Source organism: Choloepus didactylus, chromosome 18 (assembly GCF_015220235.1).
Source record: "Choloepus didactylus isolate mChoDid1 chromosome 18, mChoDid1.pri, whole genome shotgun sequence".
NCBI classification, from domain to species: Eukaryota; Metazoa; Chordata; class Mammalia; order Pilosa; family Megalonychidae; genus Choloepus; species Choloepus didactylus.
Genome location: NC_051324.1, coordinates 16,062,818 through 16,084,707, shown reverse-complemented (window position 1 = coordinate 16,084,707; position 21,890 = coordinate 16,062,818). Strand labels below are relative to the sequence as shown.

Sequence of the window (21,890 nt, the reverse complement as noted above, 5' to 3'; positions counted from 1 at the left end):
GAAACATGTTTGGATTGTTTTCATTTTCTGGCTTTTACTAATAAAAGCTACTCTGCACATCTGCATACAGATTTCTGTGATCACGTAAGTTTCATTTCTCTGAAATAAATGTCCGAGAGTATAATACTAGGTTGTATGGTAAGTGCATATTTAGTTTTAGAAACTGTTTTCCTGAGTGGCTCTAGCATGTTATATTCCCATCAGTAATGTAGGAGGAACCCACTTTTTCCACATCCTTGGCGGCATTTGGTGCTATCGCTATTATTTTGTTTGTTTTAGTTTAACTGTTCTAGTAGGTATGAGGTGCGATCTCATTTTGGTTTTAACTTTGCATTTCCTTGATATCTAATGATGTTGAACATCTTTTTATTTCCTCATCCTCTTCAGTAAAATGTCTGTTCATGTCTTATGGCCATTTTCTAATTGGACTGTTCAGCTTTTTTGCTGCTGAATTTTCAGACTTCTCTACATAGTTGAGATACAATCTTCTGTCAGATACATGATTTGCAAATATTTTCTTCCACTTTGTAGCTTGTCTTTTCATCCTTTTACAGGGTCTTTCATAGAATAAAAGTTTTTAATTTTGATGATCCTTTTATGGATCATGCTTTTAGCATCATGTCTAAGAACTCAAACACTGCTTTGTCTTGAAATAGAAGCCATAATAAAGATACCTTATATAAGAATAAGAAAATAACACAAAGTACAAATCAAAACAGAGACTGACCTTAAATAAAAGACATTTTTTTATATCCCTATTTGATAAATTGTTCCTTAAAAGAGATACTTGATTTTGAAAGATTAAAGCAAAAACAGCTGCCTGGTAAAATTTAAGTAGGTTCCTTGATGTTTGCACTATTAACAGATCCTTAACTAATGGAGGAGTGTTGAAAAAGAAGACTTCAGCAGAGAAAAAGCAATAGCCAATTTTTCTTTTTACATTATTAGAAACTGATATAAACCTTAAATAAAAGGTAAAATATTTCCACTTAAAAAATTAACTTTTCATATTTTCTGGAACATAACCTCATTCAGAAAAGTATACATCTCTACAGCAATAAACTATTTTTTCCAGCCATTTCTCTTAAGGCCAGAATCCATCAATGGAATAGCACTGACAAAAGTTTCTGATTTACTCTAGTAAGCCTAATACTATGTTTACAGTAGGGGAAAAAAATTTAAATGCTGTATTTTAACATTAAAATATCTTATTTCCTGGAAAAACTTTTTATTGTTTACTCTCTGATTAATCTGTTCATACCAATTCGTGTTCATTAGCAATATGTGGAATATATTTGCTTTTTCTTATTTGTACTTTTCTGTACCTGGAATGGTAGAGACCAGCTATAACTACATTATATTTACCTTGCCAGGCTGTTGTCATAAACATATACTGTGTTTTCTTTTCTGAAAAGCTATTGAAAATTTTATTTCCTATGAATCAATTTAAGATGATATTAGACAGACCCTTGGAGCTCATCTAAATTCTAACAAAAATATACTTCAATAATTAAGATAGCCCAAATTATTCATCCTAAATTGAACTAAGTCCCCTAAAAGAACACTTAATAATTTCCTTGCTTGTATCAAGGATATGCCCTCACTACAGTTTACCATAAATTAGCATATCCCCTCTTCCCCCAAAAAAAAACTGGCCCTAAGGCACCCAAAACCAAATAACCCCAGGATTGAAACTCATCTTGATAGCACTCTTCACTTGAGAAAAAGTCAAAAGGCAATAACAATCAAGTGGAAGTCATTAGATTATTAGATTTTCCACATTAGACATCATTCTATTAAGAATCAAAATATCTAATTTCACAACTATACATGGAAGTATTACAAATGCAGTGTTTATTAACTTAAGGAAACTATATAATAAAACGATATACTTTGGTACTACTTTACAGTAAACACAGTAGATTATGCTATATACTGATAAATAATTACAAAGGGTATACCACAACATTTTAATACATTCAGTAATATTTTAGGTTTTCAAAGTGAAGTCATCCCTCACAGAAGACTAATGTAGAAAGTGTGTTCCATTTTGAGGTATTTTATTTATAGAAAATTAAACCAATTTACAAAAACTCAATTTTGTTACACTGTCAAAAATATTCATTATATTACACAAATTGTAACTTAAAATAGTTTACTCCTTAATGTTAAAAAAATTCACTTACTCACTAAAAAGTTAACCTTAATACTACTTACATTCTATAGCACAACACATCAGATGAGTAACTATTCCCTGATGCTCCCCAACTACCAGGACTGTAATTCATCTGATTCTCTACTCCAACCAAAAATGCTTGTTTCATTTATGCCTTTTTTCTGAAAATATTCAGTAAAATATGTATTGCTGCATTATTTCTGCAACAGTGTAATGTTTGCTGGATATAAAAATTTCCAAAGTTTGCTAAACAATTAGTAATTTGATGCAAAGTAACTTTACCTTTGGACTCACTGCCCATTTCTGAATATATGGGTTAATGACTCAATATTATGCTCATCACCCAAAATCTTTTACTAGTGTGTCCCTGTCAATAATCAATTACTCTATTTCCACTTGTGTTTAAGTATGTAAGAGTGCCAATATATTCTAGAAAGGCCAATAAAAAGTATTAAATCTTTCCAATTCTTCTTTTGAAGAGTATTCTTTGAATAGCCTTTTAACACCAAATCTGCTAATGAAACAACTAGGCTAACCTGATGTGGTCCCCCAGCGGGGAAAAAATAGCTTACTGCATCATACCTTGCTTAGAACCACCAGCTTCACAATCACCCAAAGTGCCTCTTCAAAAATTGGATTCTTTGGCCACATCATGACATGTAGGCTAATACTCTGGGGATGAGGCCAGGAATCTATTTTTAACAGACTCCTCAGTTGATTCTATTACAGATTAAGTCTGAGAACCAACACAACTAACTCATCACAGCAACCTACTTACATGGGTAGTCAGGGACCTGCAGGTTTTGGAATTTTTCAGATTACTTTAAAATACACAATACAGTAAAAGAAGCTCAATTATTTCATTGTTACTATAAAGGGATTCTTCCTAGTTCTGGAATGTCACATGTCTATTAAATGTAACTAATGAAAATCTATATTCTGAGTGTTAAAAAAAAATGCAAGTGATCTTATAAAAACTTCCTCTTACAAATGCTTGTCGTCATCGTTAAATTCATTAAGGTTAGGACAGGGAATAAATCCAATTAGTCCAAAATTTTTTCTGAGACTTCACTACCAATGCCCAAAACTTAATGTCACCTTCATTAAATTCAAAAAGTTTCCTTGATTCTACAAAATAATGGCCTTAAGTTAACAACGGCTAAAAGATGTGTTATGATTACCTTAAGAGTATCACTTAGATCTTAATTAGTGTGCTATTTTGTACAATACATTATATCAAAATGGGTAAACTAATTTTGGTAGCTAATGGGTAATAACTTTAAGTAAGTTTATAAATTTATAAAACTCTATATCATGATTGTGCTAATTATTCCTCCCTGGGAGGCAAAATATCTAATGATTAAAAACAATAGTCACTAAAATCAAGAAGTCCTGAGAATCCAGCAGCACCACTTAACTACCAGTGTGACATGGGGCAAATTACTTAACCTCTCTAATCCTCAATGACAGGATTAAATGAGATAATACATGTAAAGTGCTCAGTACACAATCGTACCTGTTAGTCTTCAGTAACCCTTAGCCCAAATAAACATGTCCATAATGGTTGCTTCCAGTGAAAAGGATATGAGGCCAAGGGTAGAAAGACTTATAACTATACCTTTTTGTACTCTTTGCATTTTTAACCAGTGCATATAGCACCTTTCAAAAAAATAAAACTTTTAAAAATTATTCCTTGTGAATTCACTGTTGAATTCACAAAGGATTAAGTCATACTCTAATTTAAATATCCAAAAAAGAAATATGCCACCAATCTGACTCATGAATCTGCTAGGTGTTCTTACTTGCTGCACAATAGTCATAGGGTTTTCATTAAAACATCTTAACCCAGTAGTTTTCAACCTGAGACAATTCTGTCCCTCAGAAAACATTTGGTGATGGCGACACTTTTAGTTGTCACAATTGGGGGAGACCAGGACTACTGGCTTCTAGGCCAGGGATGCTGGTAAATATCCAATAATGGACAGTACAGCCCCCCACAACAAAGAATTAACTGGCCCAAAATGTCCGTAGTGTCCAGGATGAGAAACTCGGCAACCCAAAAAAAAACAGTTTGTTCAACTCTGCACAAAACAAAACGCCCAATAAATCCTCTGCTGAAGTAACAAAGTAAAATCATTATGGACCAGCAGACTAAGGGTTCAGTAGATCAGCCGCTGTTCTAAGTTTCTGAAATTCTAGCAGCTAGAATGTCTCACAGGCTTCTGTCTACTCAATCCAAGATTTTTAAAGCTTTTATTATTGAGCCTTCCAAAAGTTCACTCTAAATTACTTCAAGTGATTACAGTTTACAATTTTTTCCTGTTTCTAAATGATATCTGAAGAACTACAAAGTTCAAACAATAAACTACTAAAACACAATAGGGGCTCTATTTTAGTATGTGGTTATTAATATCAAGTCTTTCCCATAAATTTACTATCTTTGCATTTCATTTACTAATGACTGCATTGGCCTACTATTCTGTCAACTTCGAAAATTTAAGAAACTTAAGAACTCTTCCATTGTTTCTGATCAAGAAGACAAGAAAAGTTAATCAGCAAAGTAATTTTATAATAAGGCTTGGAAAATTAACAAATTAAATCATTCTCTCTCTAACCTTAACACATAATTTACTGATTCCTAACAGAAAGCTAAACATCAATATAACATTAATATAGAGATTTGGGAAGTGTTGTAACAATATTTGAGATGAATCTTGTCAAAAAAGATTGCAAAACTGAACCAAGTGATCCTCAAAATCTAGAGATACTTAACAGGTAAGAGACAGTTTTAAAATACTGCTACTGCTAACACTGTTATTAGTCATACTTTGAATTGCACTTTCTTAGTAACTCCGAAACTTCTTTTACACCTTTTAAAATGTATATCTTTCCCGTTATGTAAGAGCTGAGTCCCATTTTAAGACTGTTTTAGTACTTGAATCCTGTTTAATTGTTCGCTACATAATAAAAATCTACATGATTAACGAATTCTTAGGGAAACAAAAAATTTTAATTCCTTCCTTCAAAACACCACAAAAAAAAGTATACGGAAAAGTAAGGTACGTATGTAAGTACAAGATGCAATAAAAGTTGTATATTCTTCGTAATGGATATATGTATCACTAGAACTTCTCGGTTCACTGCAAGTAACTACCCCGATCATCTAGAACATAAATACTTGTCCAAACCTGCTTGCTCATGGTCTAATAATAAACCTAATCCAACAGTCTGTAACAGCCACTGACAACCTTTTCCTTAAGAAGGCCTGAAGGTAATTTAATTGACACCTCAAACTCCTGGTACATCTTTTCAAAAACGGATTTTTCCCTTCCAGCCTTTGGCTTCTGCCGAGAGTAAGGGGCTGCTCACTGTAGAGTAGGGCGGGGGAATATCAGCCAGAACTGAGAATGACACACGCTGGGCGTTGGACAGCAGGGCTAACTGCTGGTTCATTTCTCTTTAAATCTGGCAGCACGTGGGGCAGCATTGTGAAGCCACCAACCCGCCTCCCCCCTTACACTCCGCACACGTACGTTTCCAGTGCGCATGCTCTGCTCACACAGTCCTAGCAGAATAGGAGCCAACCCCCTAAAAAGTCAACCTGGAAGCCGCAAACGGCCGGAGGCCGGGACAATGGGGGAGGGGGGACGCAGACATCCTTGGGGAGGCAGCCCCAGCCGCCGCCCCAAGCCAGAGACTGCGGGACTTAACCCTGGGGGTCTGCAGGCCTGCGCAGGAGCCAGAATTGCTCCGAACACAAAGCCCCAAGCCGGCCAGCAGCGGCTCTCCCCTGTGCCCGCTCCTACCCTCCCCCAGCCGGACGGCACAGCCGGAGCCGGTGCCAGGCGGAGGCAGGCGAAGCGGCGTCCCGCACCCCGCCAGCTTCTCAGCCTCCCCGCGCGCCCGCGGCAAGGCCCAGGGGGCCGGCGCTTTTGTTGTCGGCCCCAACTCCGCGGACCGGACGCTGCCCTGGGAGAAGTTTTGTGCGCCTCGCCTATCCGGCCAGAGGCCCATTCCTCTGGTCCACTCTGACCCTCATTGCCCGCCTGCGGATCGGACACCCCTTCTCTGAGCCGGGGACCCGCAACTGCGCGGGGGCCAGAAGCTCCTTCCTTCCCCCAGGGTCCGGCGGCCTCGGCTGCACCTGAGCCTGGAACCAGCCCCTTCAAGGATGGTCGGCCCGTCTAGGAACCCACGGCCCCTCCCCCGCAACGTCCCACCGAACAGTGGGGGAAGGGACAGCCCCCTCTACTCATCCCAGGGCGCCATGGCCGAGGCTCTAGCGCGTCCCCGCCCCCCATACCCTCAGAAAGCCGGGGAAGAAGTGCTCGGCCCGGCCGGGACTGGCGACCGGGCTCGCTCCCCCTCGGCCAGTCCGGCCCCCGTCCCGGGAGAAGGAAAAGAAATAACAACAAGCCGCTAGCCGCAATCGCGGCCAGGCCCGGCCCGGCGCCCCGCCACCCACCCGCTCACCTGCCAGCTGTCTTCGCAGTAGCAGTGCCGACTGCAGCTCCGTCATCCTCCCCGCCAAGGGCCCGGGCTGGTGCCGGGACTTCCGAAGGACTGGAAGCAGGCTCTGGGGGCGGCTGGAGCTGGGTGTGCTGAGGAACCCGGGACCCCAAGACCGAAGCGCCGAAGTCGAAGAAGGCCGGGCTAGGGCGCGATAGCGGCTCCTCGTTGCCGGTTCGGGTCCGTTCGGTCCAGCTCTTCTCACAGCGCCTCACGCCCGGAAGGGGAGGGTACCTGGGCCGCCGCGGCGCGCACTGGGACTTCGCTCGCTCGCTTCCCTCCTTCAACCCGCCCGTCCGCCCCACTGGTGCCTTCCCCCGCCACTGCCTTACTGCGCGTTGGTCCGATCCGCGCCGGCGCACTAGGTCCGCCTGCTTCGGAAGCAGTCCGCCTGCTAGCCCGACCCCTCTGCCTCCCTGCCCCGCCCCCGATGGCGGAACCCCGCCCCCTACGCGCAGGAGACCCTGTTGCCGCCATCTTGAGAAGGTCGATGCCTGATTGTGTGCCGATGTCTCAGCTCGTAGACGCCCCGCAGACGCCATGACAAACAGGTCGCGGAGGGGAAGTCATCGCCTCCGTTTGAAGCAGGTGGTCTGGGAGTGAAGGAACTAAAAACAGTGGTAGATATCTCGCTTGTTGGCGAGCACCCAATAGCCATCTAATACTGCACACATGGCGTGCGAATTACTTATTGTTAGAAAGCCGAATTTAGTGCCTATGTGCCCCATTTTAAGGAATCCCCAAAACAGAGGCTTAATACATGCTAATTCCATTTTCAGAAGGAATGCACAGAAAGATTATTGAAATAAGCCAAACGTTCTGCATCTCCTAGTACGAAACGTTTAAATGTAAACTCAGTTGAGATTAGCAATCTGATATATACAATTCAAAATGTCATTCGGAAAGGCATCTTTCTAGGGTTTGGAAAAATCAACTCTGCTCTGTGTCCTCAAATTCCCCATTCCCGGAGCCTTATGCCTTGCATAAAAAGATGCAGCAGAAAGAAGAGTAATACCTAATGGCATTCAAATTTATCCGTTCCTTCAACAAATATTTATTAAACCCGTGTGTACCTTGACTGTAGAAGACAGAGAGAAAAACAACAACTTTCCTGCCCTCAGAGGGCTTACAGTCTCTGTGAGCTCCAAGTAAGGTAAATAAATGGGAGGGGCAGGTTCCAACACAGTTTTTTATAATAAAAATTACTGAAAAAAAAATTGTCCTCACCCTTCCCCCCAAGAACAATAATTTAAAGGAACAAATAAACATTAAGAATATACCCTAACTCCTTTGGGGTAACACCAGCGGCTAAGCCAGGTGTTGTGAGGCCTAAAGTTTACCCAGTTTGAGGGACCCTTTTTAAGGAAGAGAATTTAAAAAAAAAAAAAAAGGTTTAAAAATGAATATTTATTTAGAATGAGAAAAGAAATCACAACTAATAACTTTAGGCTCAGGAGAATCGGCCCCTTTCTATAAGATCTCTGTAGACAGGTTATCAGTGTTCTCTCAGGCCTAGAATAAATTCCAGCCCACACAGAGGTCCTGAAGCTTTGTTAGCTTTACCATAAATTTACTTCCAAAAATACCCCTCTTAAAGCCATTTGGAAACCAGAACCTGGGAGCAAAGGACCTGCAGATGCCAGTCACTTGCATTCTCAGCTAGCAGAGGTGTTCCAGACACCATCGGCCTTCATTGAAGGTATCTTCTTGTTGGTGCTTTAGTTTGAACACTTTTACGGCCTTAGAACTGTAAATTTGTAACCTAATAAATCCCTTTTATAAAAGCCAACAAGAAATAAAAATATCCCTCTTTTATGAACCAAAATTTCTTCTTTTTAAATATTCATCAAAGTAGTGCATACACACGGTTCATAATCAAACAGTGCATTAAGGCTTAGAGTGAAAAACAAATGTGCTTTGTCCCACCCCTTTCCCATTCCTAAGTCCTTCTTGCCAGCGGCAATCCCTTTTAACTCCTTTAGCTGTTGCTTCTTGTAGTTACCTCCATTTTTTAAATAAATAATATTATGTTTTTTCTTGATTTATCCAATTTAGGCATTCTATATTTATTCTTGCTGTAATTGATAAGGAATTTAACTGTCTCATGCTGCCTTCCATCCCTTATTCTCCTAATATCATTAAATCATCATATTTAGTTACATCAATAGGTAGTTTTTATGCTATTGTGACTTTATAAATGTTGAATAGGAGAGCCAAATACTACAATGGATTATAATTATATTCATTCCTTATACAGATTTTCTTTTTGGCTTGCAGTTTCTAATTATATATATTTTTTCTTGTAAGTGTTTTCATTATAATCAATTTCCTTTCTCTCCCTACCCCACTCCAAATGCCATTGTACCAGTTATTCTATCAAACCCTCTCTTCCTTGGAATACCCCCTCTTGGAACCCTCTGTATTACTCCTCTAATCTGGACTGGTGGCTTTGGGTAATGCCTCCTATGTGGATATCTGTTCCAGTTTGCTAATGCTGCCCTTTTGCAAAATACCAGAAATAGATTGGCTTTTATAAAGGGGGTTTATTTGGTTACAAAGTTACAGTCTTAAGGCCATAAAGTGTCCAAAGTAAGGCATCAAAAAAGGGTACCATTAACTAGAGAAAGGCCGTTGGCATCCAGAAAACCTCTGTTAGCTGGGAAGGCACGTGGCTGGCATCTGCTTACTCCCAGGTTACATTTCAAAATGGCATTCTCCAAAGTGTTGCTCTTGGGACATTTTGCCCTCTATTTGCTACAGCTGCTCTTCAAAATGTCACACTCAGTTGCTCTTGGGGCATTTGTCCTCTCTTATCTTCTCCAGACAAAGTCTGCTTTCAACGGCCATCTTCAAACTGTCTCTCATCTACAGCAAGCATCTGGGCCTATGTGGCTCTTTTTAAAGTATTCCAGTGATCCAATTAAGACCCATCCAGAAAGGGTGGGGCAACACGTCCATGGAAATAATTCAGTGAAAAGTCCCACCCACAGCTGAGATTGAGTCACATCTCCATGGAAACACTGAACTAATAGGTTCCAATCTAATCAACACTAATACATCTGCCACCCACAAGATTGTGTTAAAGAATATGGCTTTTTCTGGAGGACATAATATATACAAGCCAGCACATTATCTTCTTAGAACTTCTCTTGACTGCTCCTGGGCTGGATCCACTGAATCCTTCATCTCAACACTTTTTTGTGTGCTCCCTTCTTTTGCTGGAACATATCAGAGACCTTCTGATGAGTATATGTAAGGCAAATTTTGTAAGTCCTTAGATGTCTAAAAATGCCTGTATATTAAACACACACAATTTAATGCCAGTTTAGCTCGGTATCAGATTTCATGTTTAAACCAAATAATTTTCCTTCAAAAATATGAAAGCACTGGTCTTTGTCTTCTAGCAACCAATGTTGCTGTTGATTCTTGTTCCTTTGTAGGTGACTTTTTTTTTCTGGATAGTCTTAGAATAATCTTATTATCTCTGGTAAAGTATCACGATAATGTGCCCTGGTATGTGTGTAGGTGTTTTTAGTTTTGATTCATTGTGCTCACAGTGAGTGGTGGCAAGAAGATGGTTGTTTTAATTTAAATAGTGAGATAAGCACAGAATAATAAGGTAGTCTCCATTTTTCCTGCTATATAAAATTTATTTTAAAAAAGCAATTGATTTGCATATTTTGATCTAGCAACCTCACTAAACTCTAAATTATTTTAGTCATTTATCTGTAGATGATTTCATTTTATTCATAACCAGTATTATCTCCAAATAATGGCATTTGTATTTCTTCCTTTTGGAACATTGTTTCTCTTTCCTGCCTCACTGAGATGCATAGGATCTCCTGCTGAGTTGCATAGAAGAGGTGGTAGTCCAAATGCCTCTTTGTTGCTCAGATGTTGCCCTCTTTCTCTCTAGCTAAGCCAACTTGGCAGGTGAAATCACTGCCCTCCCCTCTATGTGGGATCAGACACTCAGGGGAGTGAATCTCCCTGGCAACGTGGAATATGACTCCCGGGGAGGAATGTAGACCCAGCATCGTGGGATGGAGAACATCTTCTTGACCAAAAGGGGGAAATGAAAGGAAATGAAATAAGCTTCAGTGGCAGAGAGATTCCAAGAGGAGCTGAGAGGTCACTCTGGTGGGCTCTCTTACGCACAATATAGATAACCCTTTTTAGGTTCTAATGAATTGGGGTAGCTGGCAGTAGATACCTGAAACTATCAAACTACAACCCAGAACCCATGAATCTTGAAGATAATTGTATAAAAATGTAGCTTATGAGTGGTGACAATGGGATTGGGAAAGCCATAAGGGCCACACTCCACTTTGTCTAGTTTATGGATGGATGAGTAGAAAAATGGGGGAAGGAAACAAACAAACAAACAAACAAACAAACAAAGGCACCCAGTGTTCTTTTTTACTTTAATTACTCTTTTTCACTTTAATTATTATTATTGTTATTTTTGTGTGTGTGGTAATGAAGGTGTCAGGGATTGATTTTGGTGATGAATGTACAACTATGTAATGGTACTGTGAACAATCGAATGTACGATTTGTTTTGTATGACTGCATGGTATGTGAATATATCTCAATAAAATGAATATTAAAAAAAAAGAGGTGGTAGTAAGCAACCCTGTCTTGTTCCATTTTTAAAGGGACTTTATTCTGTATTTCACTATTAAGTCTCATACTGTAATTTTGTTTGTTTGGTTTTTGTTTTTTTTTTTGTAAATCCCCTTCAACAGGTCAAGGCAATTCTCTTCTTTTCCTAGATTATTAAGATTTATTTTTTTATAATAATTCCCAAACATTTATCTCCACCCCAAATCTTTCACCAGAGGTTCAGATCTGCACATCCAGCTGTCTAACTCTGTATCCATTTAACAGATGTTTGCTAAGCACCTACTATGAGCTAGAGGTTAGGTTATTCTATCACCTGGAGTTCAGCAGTAAACTAGACAGACCAAGTCCTTATGACCGTGGCACTGACATCCAGTGAGAGAGCACAATCAGAAAAGAAATGTAAACAATATTAAACCAAGTCAGCATTGGATTATTATTAAGTGTAATGATAGAAATAAATAGGATGAGTGAATAAATAAATAGGATGAGTGAATAACTGAGGAAGAGTCTATTCCAGAGAAAATACTTAAAGTTCTTTCTCAAGATATCATATTTGGGTTTAGATCTGAATTACAAGCAGAAGATGCCATTTGAAGATTCCAGGAAAGAGCATTCCAGGCAGAGGAAGCAGCTAATTGCTAAGGTATGAGAGAGTTCAGCTAGTCCAGAGACTAGAAAAGAGGTCAGCATGGTGGAGCAGCTCCATTGAAGCCTAATGAAAAAGGGACTTTGAGAGGTGGTTGGAAAAGCAGGCAGGGGGTCATCTCACAATGAGCCTCACTGACCACAGCAGAGTTTAGAATTTAGTTTAGTGGCAATGGAAACCATAGGAGGGGTATGATTAAATCTACATTTTTTAAAGCCCACTTTGGTGCTGTATGGAAAAGAGAAGAGATTGCTAGACCAGTCAGAGAGCTATTATAGAAGGTGAGGCAAGAGAAGGTGATTGCTTGAGCCAGGATGGAGGCAGAAGTGATAAACTTGGGGTGGGAGGGGGGAGAGTGGGAATGGATTTGAGATAAATTTTGGAAGTAAAACAGGGCTTGCTGACCATCGGAATGTGAATGAAGAGGAAAGGGAAGAATCAAAGGCAACTCCTAGGTTATGACTCCTGCAACAACTGGCTGGATTTCAAAATTGGGAAGGGAAGGAAACAGTTTTTAGGGAGATATGTGTTATTTTTTAGCTGCTTATTAGACATCCAAGCAGCAATGTCAAAACAGCAAGTGCATATATAAGACTGGAGCTCAAAGAGGCCAAAGCTATACAAATAAATTTGGGAAGATCAGCATTAGGTTTCCTAGGGACAGAGTATAGTGAGATTTAAAAAAAAAAAAAAAAAAAAAAAGCCTAAAAATCTAAAACTGAGCCCCTGAAGCACCCAAACATTTGGAGGTCAGGAGAGGAGGAGGAGCCGGCAAAGGAGGCTAACAAAGAGTGGACAGAGGTGGAAAACCAGTGTGTAGCATCACAAAAGCCAAGACAGGAAAATTTTCTCTGGAGGACGGATTGGTCAACTGCCAGATGCTGCTGAGGGTAGAGAAAGATGAGAGCTGAGGCACGTGCACTGAATTTGGAAACATAGAAGTTGTTGACCTTGATAGAAGTATTTTTCTGTGGCACTGCTGACAACAGGCCAAGCAGAGTGGGCTGAAGACTGAATGTGAGGTGAGGAAGTGGAGATCTCAGTAGTGAGTGCTTATTTGAGGTCTGTGGTCACAAACTGAAAGTAGAACCAGTAGGTCCAGTTGAGTAATTTTTTTTTCCCAGTAATATTCAGCTGCTCAGGTACAGGTACAGAAAAGGCTGATAGTTGGTTTCGTTCAGAGTTAAGCATTAGCCAGTCAAGTAAAATAGAGAGCTGAAGACAGACAGGTGAATTTGTTGAGGGCTCATGAAGAGAGTGATTGTATAATGGACCATTCCCCAAGCTGGATAGAGAAGTGAAAACAGAAGGGAGTTGATGGATAGTTAAAAAGAGGTACAGAAATGGGGTCTTGATAAGGTTGAAGAATTGCATGGTGTGGACACTAAAGCAAGTGAGCTGGACAGACAGCAAGTGGTGGTCATGGGAGGTGGCTTGAAACCCAGAATTTGGGTGTGGTATGTTTATGGGTGATGAGGCTGTCTCATGTGATCATGGGAGAGGCTGGCTGGTGGGAGAGATCACTAGAGGTGATGCTGATGAAATAAGTCAAGCCCAAAGGGACAGATGTCATATGACTGCACTTACATGAAATGGCTAGAATACAAATTCATAGAGACAGAAAGTAGACTACAGGTTATGGGAGGGTAGAGAGAATGGGGAATTAATGCATAATGGGTACTGGAATTATCTTTGGGATGGTGGAAAAGTTCTGGTAATGGATGGTGGTGAGGATAGCACCTCGTTATGAATGTGATTAATCCCACTGAATTGTATGCTTAGGAGTGGTTGAACTGGGACAGTTCATGCTGTATATAAGTTTCCACAATTTTAAAAGAGAGAGAGAGAGAGACTGAAGAGACAATAACAACTGAATGCAATATATGATTCTGAAGTGGATCTAATAATGAAGGGGAAAATTCCCAAAAGGAGATTGTTGGGACATATGAAAAAATCAGAATTTAGACTGTACTCAAATCAATGTTAAATTTCCTGAACTTGATAACTGTGCTTAATGTGGTTACATAAGTGAATGGCCTTGTTCTTAGGAAATGTAATGGAAGTATTAAGTGGTCAAGGAGCATGATATATGCAACCTACACTCAAGTGTTTAGAAAACAGATAGACAGAGATAGAGGTAACTAGATAGATAGACATATAGATGGATGGATGGATAGATGGATGAATGGGTAGACAGATGAGAGAGATGGATGTATAGAATGATATGGCAAAAGTGTCAAAATGTTAAAAGTTGTACAATCTGGATACTTGGTTGGGAGGTATGTTGGAGTTCTCTGCATGAGTTTTGTATTTTTGCAACTGTCCTGTAAGTTTGAAGCTATTTCAAAATAAAAATATTATTTAAAAAAAGTCATTTAAAGAAGATCATCGGAAGAGAGGAAGTCAAGAAGGTGACAGGCAGGGGTACTGGATGGGTTAACCATGTGGGTAGTTAAGTCCTCAAGAACAAGGGCTGGAGTGGGTTGAAGGTAAAAGCTGTTAACCAGGGGCCAAAGTTATTGGTGAGTGGGTCAGCAGATAATAGCACTAAAGGAAAGTAGCAAGTGGTACAGCTAGATGGCATTAACCTCAAAATAACTAGGGTTTGGGCAGGAAAAGGAGGAGGAAAGGTTGAGAATCAGCAATAGGGAACAAGGTGAATATGCTAATATCTGCTGGCCCTGAGATCCATGGGAGAAAAAGACAGCCTTCTCTGAAGAGTGGTGAGGAACCTGAGTCCTTAGATGACAGCCAGATTTGGGTAAGGCCAGGAAGTAGAGAAGTATCCCAGGGGAGGCACAGACTGTCCTGATGTGAACTCATAGTCTACTCCCCAGACCTGCTCTACCACAACAAATGGTTGTCACCCAGTCACCCAGATCAGAAATGGGAGAGTCAGCCTTGGTGTCCTCCTTCCTCACCCCTACATTTGATCCATCACCCAGGCCTAAATTTTTCTTGAACCAGTTCTCTCTTTTCCATTCCCACGGACACTCCTTAATCTCAGCCTGAATGACTGACACAGTCACCTTACAGAGGTCCTCTGGCCACTGATCTGGACCCTCTCTTCCCTCATCTATTCTCAGCAGCCAGTCCTAAGCAGAGATAAACCCAGAGCTGGAACCCAAGCCTCAGCTCTCATTTTCTGCTGTTCTCACAGAGCAGTGGTCAGAAACAGTGAATTTGAGTCTCAGAGCGTGCTAGGATCTATTTCCTTTCTCACTTGACCCAGGTGCTCAGGGCTCCAAGAGGCTGGCCCTTGTTCTTCCAGGTGCCACCCAGCTCCGAACTCTGGCCCCCTCACCTGTCTCAGCTCTTTGTTGACTTTAGCAACAAGGAAGTTGTTGATCTTAGTAATTATGTTAATCATAGAATTGTGGGGGTAGAAGTGATAGAGTGGCTTTATCAAGAAATTTGACTATCAAAGAGTTAAGAGATAGAAGGCAATGTATAGAAAGTGGGGCTGAAGGAGAGATTTTTGTTGTTGGGTTTTGGTTGTGCTTGTTTAGGATGAGGGAGTTGAGAATAAGCTGTAATATTGACGGTAAGCAGTCAGTAGAAAGAAAGAGGATAAAGATTCAGGAGAACAAGGGAGTAATGAATTGAGCAGGGTCCCCAAGAAGGACAGAGGGTGTGCCTCAGAGCACAGGTGGAGTAGTAGGCCTTAAACAGGAAGAAGAATACTGCCTTTGTAACTAGAGAGGAGGAGGAAGGAGCCCTGTGGATGCAGGTGTGAGTTTGTAGCTGTAGGGGCAGAGGCTGAGGGAGTTTTCTGTGTGATCTAAACATGAGGATAAAGGGGGGCTGAAGGGGAAAGAGTCACTGTGGAGAACAGTATAACGAGTTTACTAGGGAAACACAGAAGTATGGCTGGGCAACCTTGAGAGCACAGTTGATGTTTGAATAAATTTATAGTGGCACCATTCTACTCAGATGATTTCTTTTTTTTTCCAGCAGTGCTCACCTGACCAGATGTAAACACTGGGAATCAGTAGACACTGATTCAGGGCTGTTTTGACAGAAAGGCAGCTAGGCAAAAGAGTTGACTTGAGGATACTGGCAAAAGAGTTGAAATGATGAACCAGAGGCTCCTGTTACTGAAACACCAATGATACTATAAATCATAAAATTATGTTTTATTGGCATCATTCTTCCAAGACAAGGTTCTTTAAATGTGTGTATATAACCCATTATTAAAAGGAACTTCATTACTCAGTGATCCACATGCTGCAAAAAATGTTTGGAATTTGTTATGTTTGTAGCCACCTAAATTCCTTTAACAAAATACCTGGCAGTTGCTCTACCCCTTTATGATTTTTCAATATCAGAACCAACTCCAGGCAGCAGGGGTGTGTTTTAGGCATGGACTTGATGGCCTGCTGTGGGTGACATGGGCAGAAAAGCATGATTTCTCCATAAAAGACAGCCTTCGTGAGCTAATGACTGAAGCCTATGGCTCATACAGGGCATGGATTCTTGACCCCAAAAGGAGTGAGGATGACTAAAGCGAGCATACTGTGGGAATGGCACAGCCTAGCCTAGGACCGTGGCTTGGGGCCCTGGCATCTGATGCCACTCTTCCAGGTTCATGGCATGCTTTGCACATTGCATACCAGAATGAGTCAAGATCCACAGGAGTCTGTGTAAACTGTAGAAGCTCAAGAAGTAGCTGTGCTCTTTCTGGCTGCCGTGATGCCAACCTAGGCTTCGTCATCTTCCTGGCGTAAGAGGTCCCTTCTGGGGCTACCAGGATTCTAGGGTGTTAGCAATTGCCCATCCCTACTCAGTGAGATGCGGTGCTTGTGCTGAAATTGCCCATTTCCTGGTCTCCCTCCCCCAGTGCTGAGGCCAATGGCTGGCTCTGAAATGTTGACCTCCTCACCCCCCTGCCTGCCAACTCAGTTTTCTCATTGAATTAAAGGAGAACGCAACCTCATAGGACTACTGTGACGAATAAATGAGAAAATGTAGGTAAAGACTCAGCACAGTGCTTAACATGCGATAAATGCTCAGAAATTCCCTTCTTACTTTGATCTTCAAGACCAAACATAAACATTATTGTCGTCGTTAAATTTCCCTAATATCTCATCCCCACCTGGACACAAAATCAATCCTCCTCTGGAATCCCAAGGCCTTTTGCCCATTGTTTACAATGGCCTGCACACAGACACAACTACACACACACAAAATAACAGAAACATGGTTTGATGGCCATGAAGAGGCTGCAAGTTGATTTCTTAGTGGCTCAAATCCTGATGCTGTGGCTGCTGAACTTAACATTTCTAAATAACAGGTCCTATTTTTTAAAGTTTGTTTACTTCAGGGGGATGAAAGGATGCTCTCCTATGATGACCCTGTTATATTCCCGACGCTGTTGAAAATTCACTTTTTCACTCCTTCAGACAATCATTTATTCAGTCATCCATCCACTTATTTTTCACTCATTCATTCAGCAGGGATGTGCAAATGAGAAAAAGCTGGCTGTGAAAGGCAATCTTGGAGTATTCAGGACCTAATTCATATTCTACATGCAGACAAAACTCTGGCCCTTAAGGGGCTCTCCTTCCCAAAGAAAATCAAAGTCATTTAACCCAATGCTTTAAAGATTCTGATTTCGATTGAATTTGCACTTCAGTTCTCTAGTAGAGCTCTTCCTGAACCCGTGTTCTCCCTGGCACAGCTCTTGTCTCTGGACAGAATATGTTGAATTGCATAAAAAGAGCAAGCTCATGCTCATAAAGTCTTCCTAGACACTCAACGTACTAAACTAAGCCCCGCTCCCCAAAAGAAGCATACCTGCACCTGGTTGCCCTATTTAGTTCTACTTTGGAAATGTATATGTTGATATAATTATATGATCAATGATAACAGTAATTCTTGCAGAAGAACTGCAGCAACAGTAATTCTTGCAGAACTGCAGCAGATGTCTGGGCTCCCCAAGGCGGGGCACTGCCAACTCCACCCTCCGCATCTCCATTGGAGGATTTTTCTGGTTGGGTCTGCTCTGCCAGCATGGCCAGCCCAGAGTGCTGGAGATCTAACACAGCCTTCCTGCTCCCCAGCAGTTCTCCATTTGTGATCCATGGGAGCTGGTTATTTATCCCAGCTCATCACCCTCAGGGGGAGCAATTCTGAGGGGCCTGTTCTAAGCTGGCTCTCAGTGGTCCCCCAAGGAATTGAGCCCAATTGCCCACAGAGGTGACAGTGCTCTCCTAAACTGGCTTCCTTCTGTTCCTTGCTTCAAGTCCCTACACGTTTCCTGGGATCAGCTCCCCACTAAGCCTCTTGTGTTCAAATCATTGTCTTCAGGTCTCCTGGGAGAATCCAAACTAAGACAGGGGCACGTTGTCAAGCCCTTTGAAAATACAATTATTATATAATCAGAAGCACACACACACACACACACACACACACTCCCTCTCTCTCTCTCTCTCTCTCTCTCTCTCTCTCTCTCTCTCTCTCTCTCTCTCATCCCCCTAAATAATTTAGCTTTGAGGAAAACACAGAAGAATTTTATACTCACTCACAGTGTGGGAGTGAGGGAATGGGGGAGTGGGGAGGGGAGTAGGAGATGCAGTAGATATTGGGGGCTGGTTGTATGTCAGCCTTAGTGCTGCTTTATTATTTCTTTCACTTACTTAACTTTGACTCTTGCACATATAAAAGTAGAGAGAATAGAATATTGAACCCCTATGTACCCACCACCAGGTTTGACAATTACCAATTCATGGCCAATCTTATTTCTTCTATATCCCCACTCATTTCGTCTTCCACCATCCCCGCCAAGTTATTTTGATGCAAAATCCAGATATCCAGATACGATTCCATTTCACCTATAAATATTCAGTATCTGTAAAATATATGCTAGCAAATATTCAATATCTCTAAAATATGTGTAAACATAAGCATAATAGCATTATCACATCCCCAAAATTAATAATAGTTTCTTCATGTCATCAGATATTGAGTCACTGTTTAAATGTCCCCGACTGTTTTATTATTATTATTACTATTTCCAGTTTGTTTGTATTATGATCTAAATAAACTCCATATCTTTTGATTGGCTGATATGTCTCTTAAGTCTCTCTTAGCCCATAGGGTCCCCCTCCACCACTTTTTTCTTTCCTTGCAATTTATTTTTTGAAGAAACTTGGCCATTTGTTCCTATATGGCTTCCTAAGATCTGGATTTTACTGACTGCATCATCATGGTATCATTTTATATGTTCTCCTATTCCCTGTATTTTCCATAAAGTGGTAGTCAGATCTAGAGATTTGATCAGATTCAGTTCAATTTCTTTCCAAAACTACTTTGTATCTGGTGTTGGGTACATCCATCAAGGGGGTAGGTACATCAGTCTGGTTTTCCTTTTTTTCTAGTTTCTATCTTTATGAAAAAGCTGTAGTGTTTATACTGTCATGGGACAAACAGAATCAGGTATCACCAATAAAGTTGTGTAAAGCCTTTGTGTAGACATATGTTTTCAATTCTCTTGGGTATAAGTACCTAGGAGAGAATGGAGGGTTGTATGCCAAACTGTTTTCCAAAGTGGTTACCATTTTACATTCCCAGTGGTGTATGAGAGTTCCAGTTTCCCCACATCTTCACCAATACATTGTATGGTCAGTTAAAAAAAATTTTTTAGCCATTCTAGTGGTATCTCATTGTGATTTTTACTTGTATTTTCCTGCTGAGGAATGATGTCTTTTTCAGGTGCTTATCTGCCATCCATTTATCTTCTTTGATGACGTATCTGTTAAAATCTTTTTGCCCATTTTTAAAGTTGGGTTTTGTCTTCTTATGGAATTGTAAAAGTTCTTTATGTGCTCAAGATACAAGTCCTTTGTCAGATCTATGGTTTGCAAATATTCTCTCGTAGGCTGTGGTTCACCATTTCATTTTTATAACAGTGTCTCTTGAAGAGGAAAAGTTTTTATTTTGATGATGTCTGAGTTGTCTATTTTTTCTTTTATAGGTTGTATTTTTTGTGTCATATTTAATAAATCTTCGCCAAAGCCAAGATCACTAATATTTTCCCACCTGTTTTATTCTAGAAGCTTTATAGTTTTAGATCTTACATTTAGATCCATTCAGTGTTAGGTTTTGTTTATGGTGTGAGGGAAAAGTCAAGGTTCACTAATTACAGCAGGTATTTATTGAACAATATTTATTACTTGGGTTATCTGGTAGTCCTGACAACAATTCTTTGAAGTAGGTGTTTTCATACCCATTTTACAAGGAAGAAACAGAGGCTCAGAGATGTTAAGTGCTTTGTTAGCTCCCTCCCCTGGGTTGCACTGATAGACATGTGCACGTGATTCTTCCTACTCTATGAATCCCCATCTTCCCATTGTTAAAAATGTGAATAGTCCTTTATCCACTAGGATTCTTCTGTTGCAGACAGCTGGAATCACCCAACACTTAACCCTACTGCCTAAAACAAGCAGAGGATGTTATTGGGTGTCCTAACCCTCAGAGTAGGGCTGGCTCCCTTAGTTTATCGGGGCACAAGTGATGTCCCCAGGACTTGGAAGATTCCCGTCTCTCTCTGCATGTCTTCACTCACCTCCTTTCATTGGCTTCCTTCTCAGGTTTCTGGTAGAGGCTGAATGATGGTAGCAGCTTGCAGAGTCAAGGCCAGCCAAAAAAAGCATCTGCCTCATTCCCAGAAGCCCCAGCCTCCCGCTTGCTCAACCTGGAACCTCAGCTTCTGGGTAGATGACTCAGGAGGTAATAAGACAAATCCTCTTTCTGCAAATGAACCAGAGGGCTGCTGCTCAAAGCCTATCCACAGGCCACCTACCTTAGAACCACCCGGGGCATCTGTTAACATGCAGCTTTCTGGGCCCAAGTCCCTCTTCTTACAGATGGGCTATAAGGCCCCCAGAAGGGGAGCGACTTCGTCAGTGAGCCAGGGTGATCTAGGGCAGGAACTCTGGTCCTCTAATTCCAAACCCAGGGAGGAATGGAGAGTGAATGAGGAGTAGGAAACATGTCCCAGCTTTGACTCTTCTGAATCCCAGATATTTTTCCTTTGGCTCCAGATATTAGGAGAAAAGCCCAGGACTGATCCTGGCCAGAGCCTTTGTAAGGAGGTGGCCTCCAGCTGTGGCTGGGACTCTGTGTGTGCCTGACAGGCGCCACTGCCCCTCACCACCAGGGGATGCTCAGTGTAATCGTTGAGGATCAGGTCTCCCGGCCTCTTATAAGGCTTCCTTGGTTAAAGGAGGAGGCCTGGCTCAGGGGAAGGAGCTGGGTGGGGCCTCAGCTCTGACATGGTGTGGGAGAGCTGGACAGACAGGCAGGCAACCTAGGCAGAGCCCATCAGTTAGGGAGAGAATCACAGGGAGGCCAGGAAGTCAGCCAAAGAGGAGGCCACACCTTCTCCTTCTACCCAGCAGAACCCTGTCCACCGCCATCTTTGACTCAGCAAGGGCCTCCATGGGCAGAGGTGGGGAGAAGCTGCCAAGCCCTGGGGAGCTGAAAGCTTCAGGGACCTCAGCAGGCTCTTCCGGCCCAGGCTAATGTACCTTTGCCTGTGGTCACTTGTCAGCCAGGTAGTGGACACTGCATCCAAGCTGCATCAATGCCACTTTTAAACTGTCTGCCCTCTCCTGCCATCAAATGTCTCCTGTGGCCACTGCATCAGTAATCAATTCAACTTAGGAATAGTGTAGGAATAGAGTCTTCTGATCTAAAACTCTCATTTTGTAGATGGAAAAATGAGGCTTGGGAGGAGCAGGACCTGGCTGTATCCTACCTTTTCTCATGGAGCACTATGGTGAAAAAGTTACCTATTATTATTATTACTATTTACACATATGCACATGGATATAAAATATGAAATAAATATATACACATGTATCTTTATACCATATATGTATATATATTAATATGCATATATATATGTGTATGTATATATATGTATATATGA

General features: G+C 41.3%; 1 protein-coding gene across 1 annotated transcript in view; it reads right to left on the bottom strand.

Annotated features, from left to right (window-relative positions):
* Positions 1 to 7,162, bottom strand: part of UBE2G1 (ubiquitin conjugating enzyme E2 G1) — a 127,470-nt gene extending 120,308 nt beyond the window's left edge. Inside the window, exons 1-2 of the mRNA XM_037810445.1 lie at positions 7,018 to 7,162; positions 6,650 to 6,895 (exon numbers count right to left, since the gene is read on the bottom strand). Coding sequence (XP_037666373.1) covers positions 6,650 to 6,895; positions 7,018 to 7,162 — 391 coding nt within the window. The remainder of the gene's footprint in view (positions 1 to 6,649; positions 6,896 to 7,017) is intronic.
* Positions 7,163 to 21,890: the final 14,728 nt, after the last annotated feature.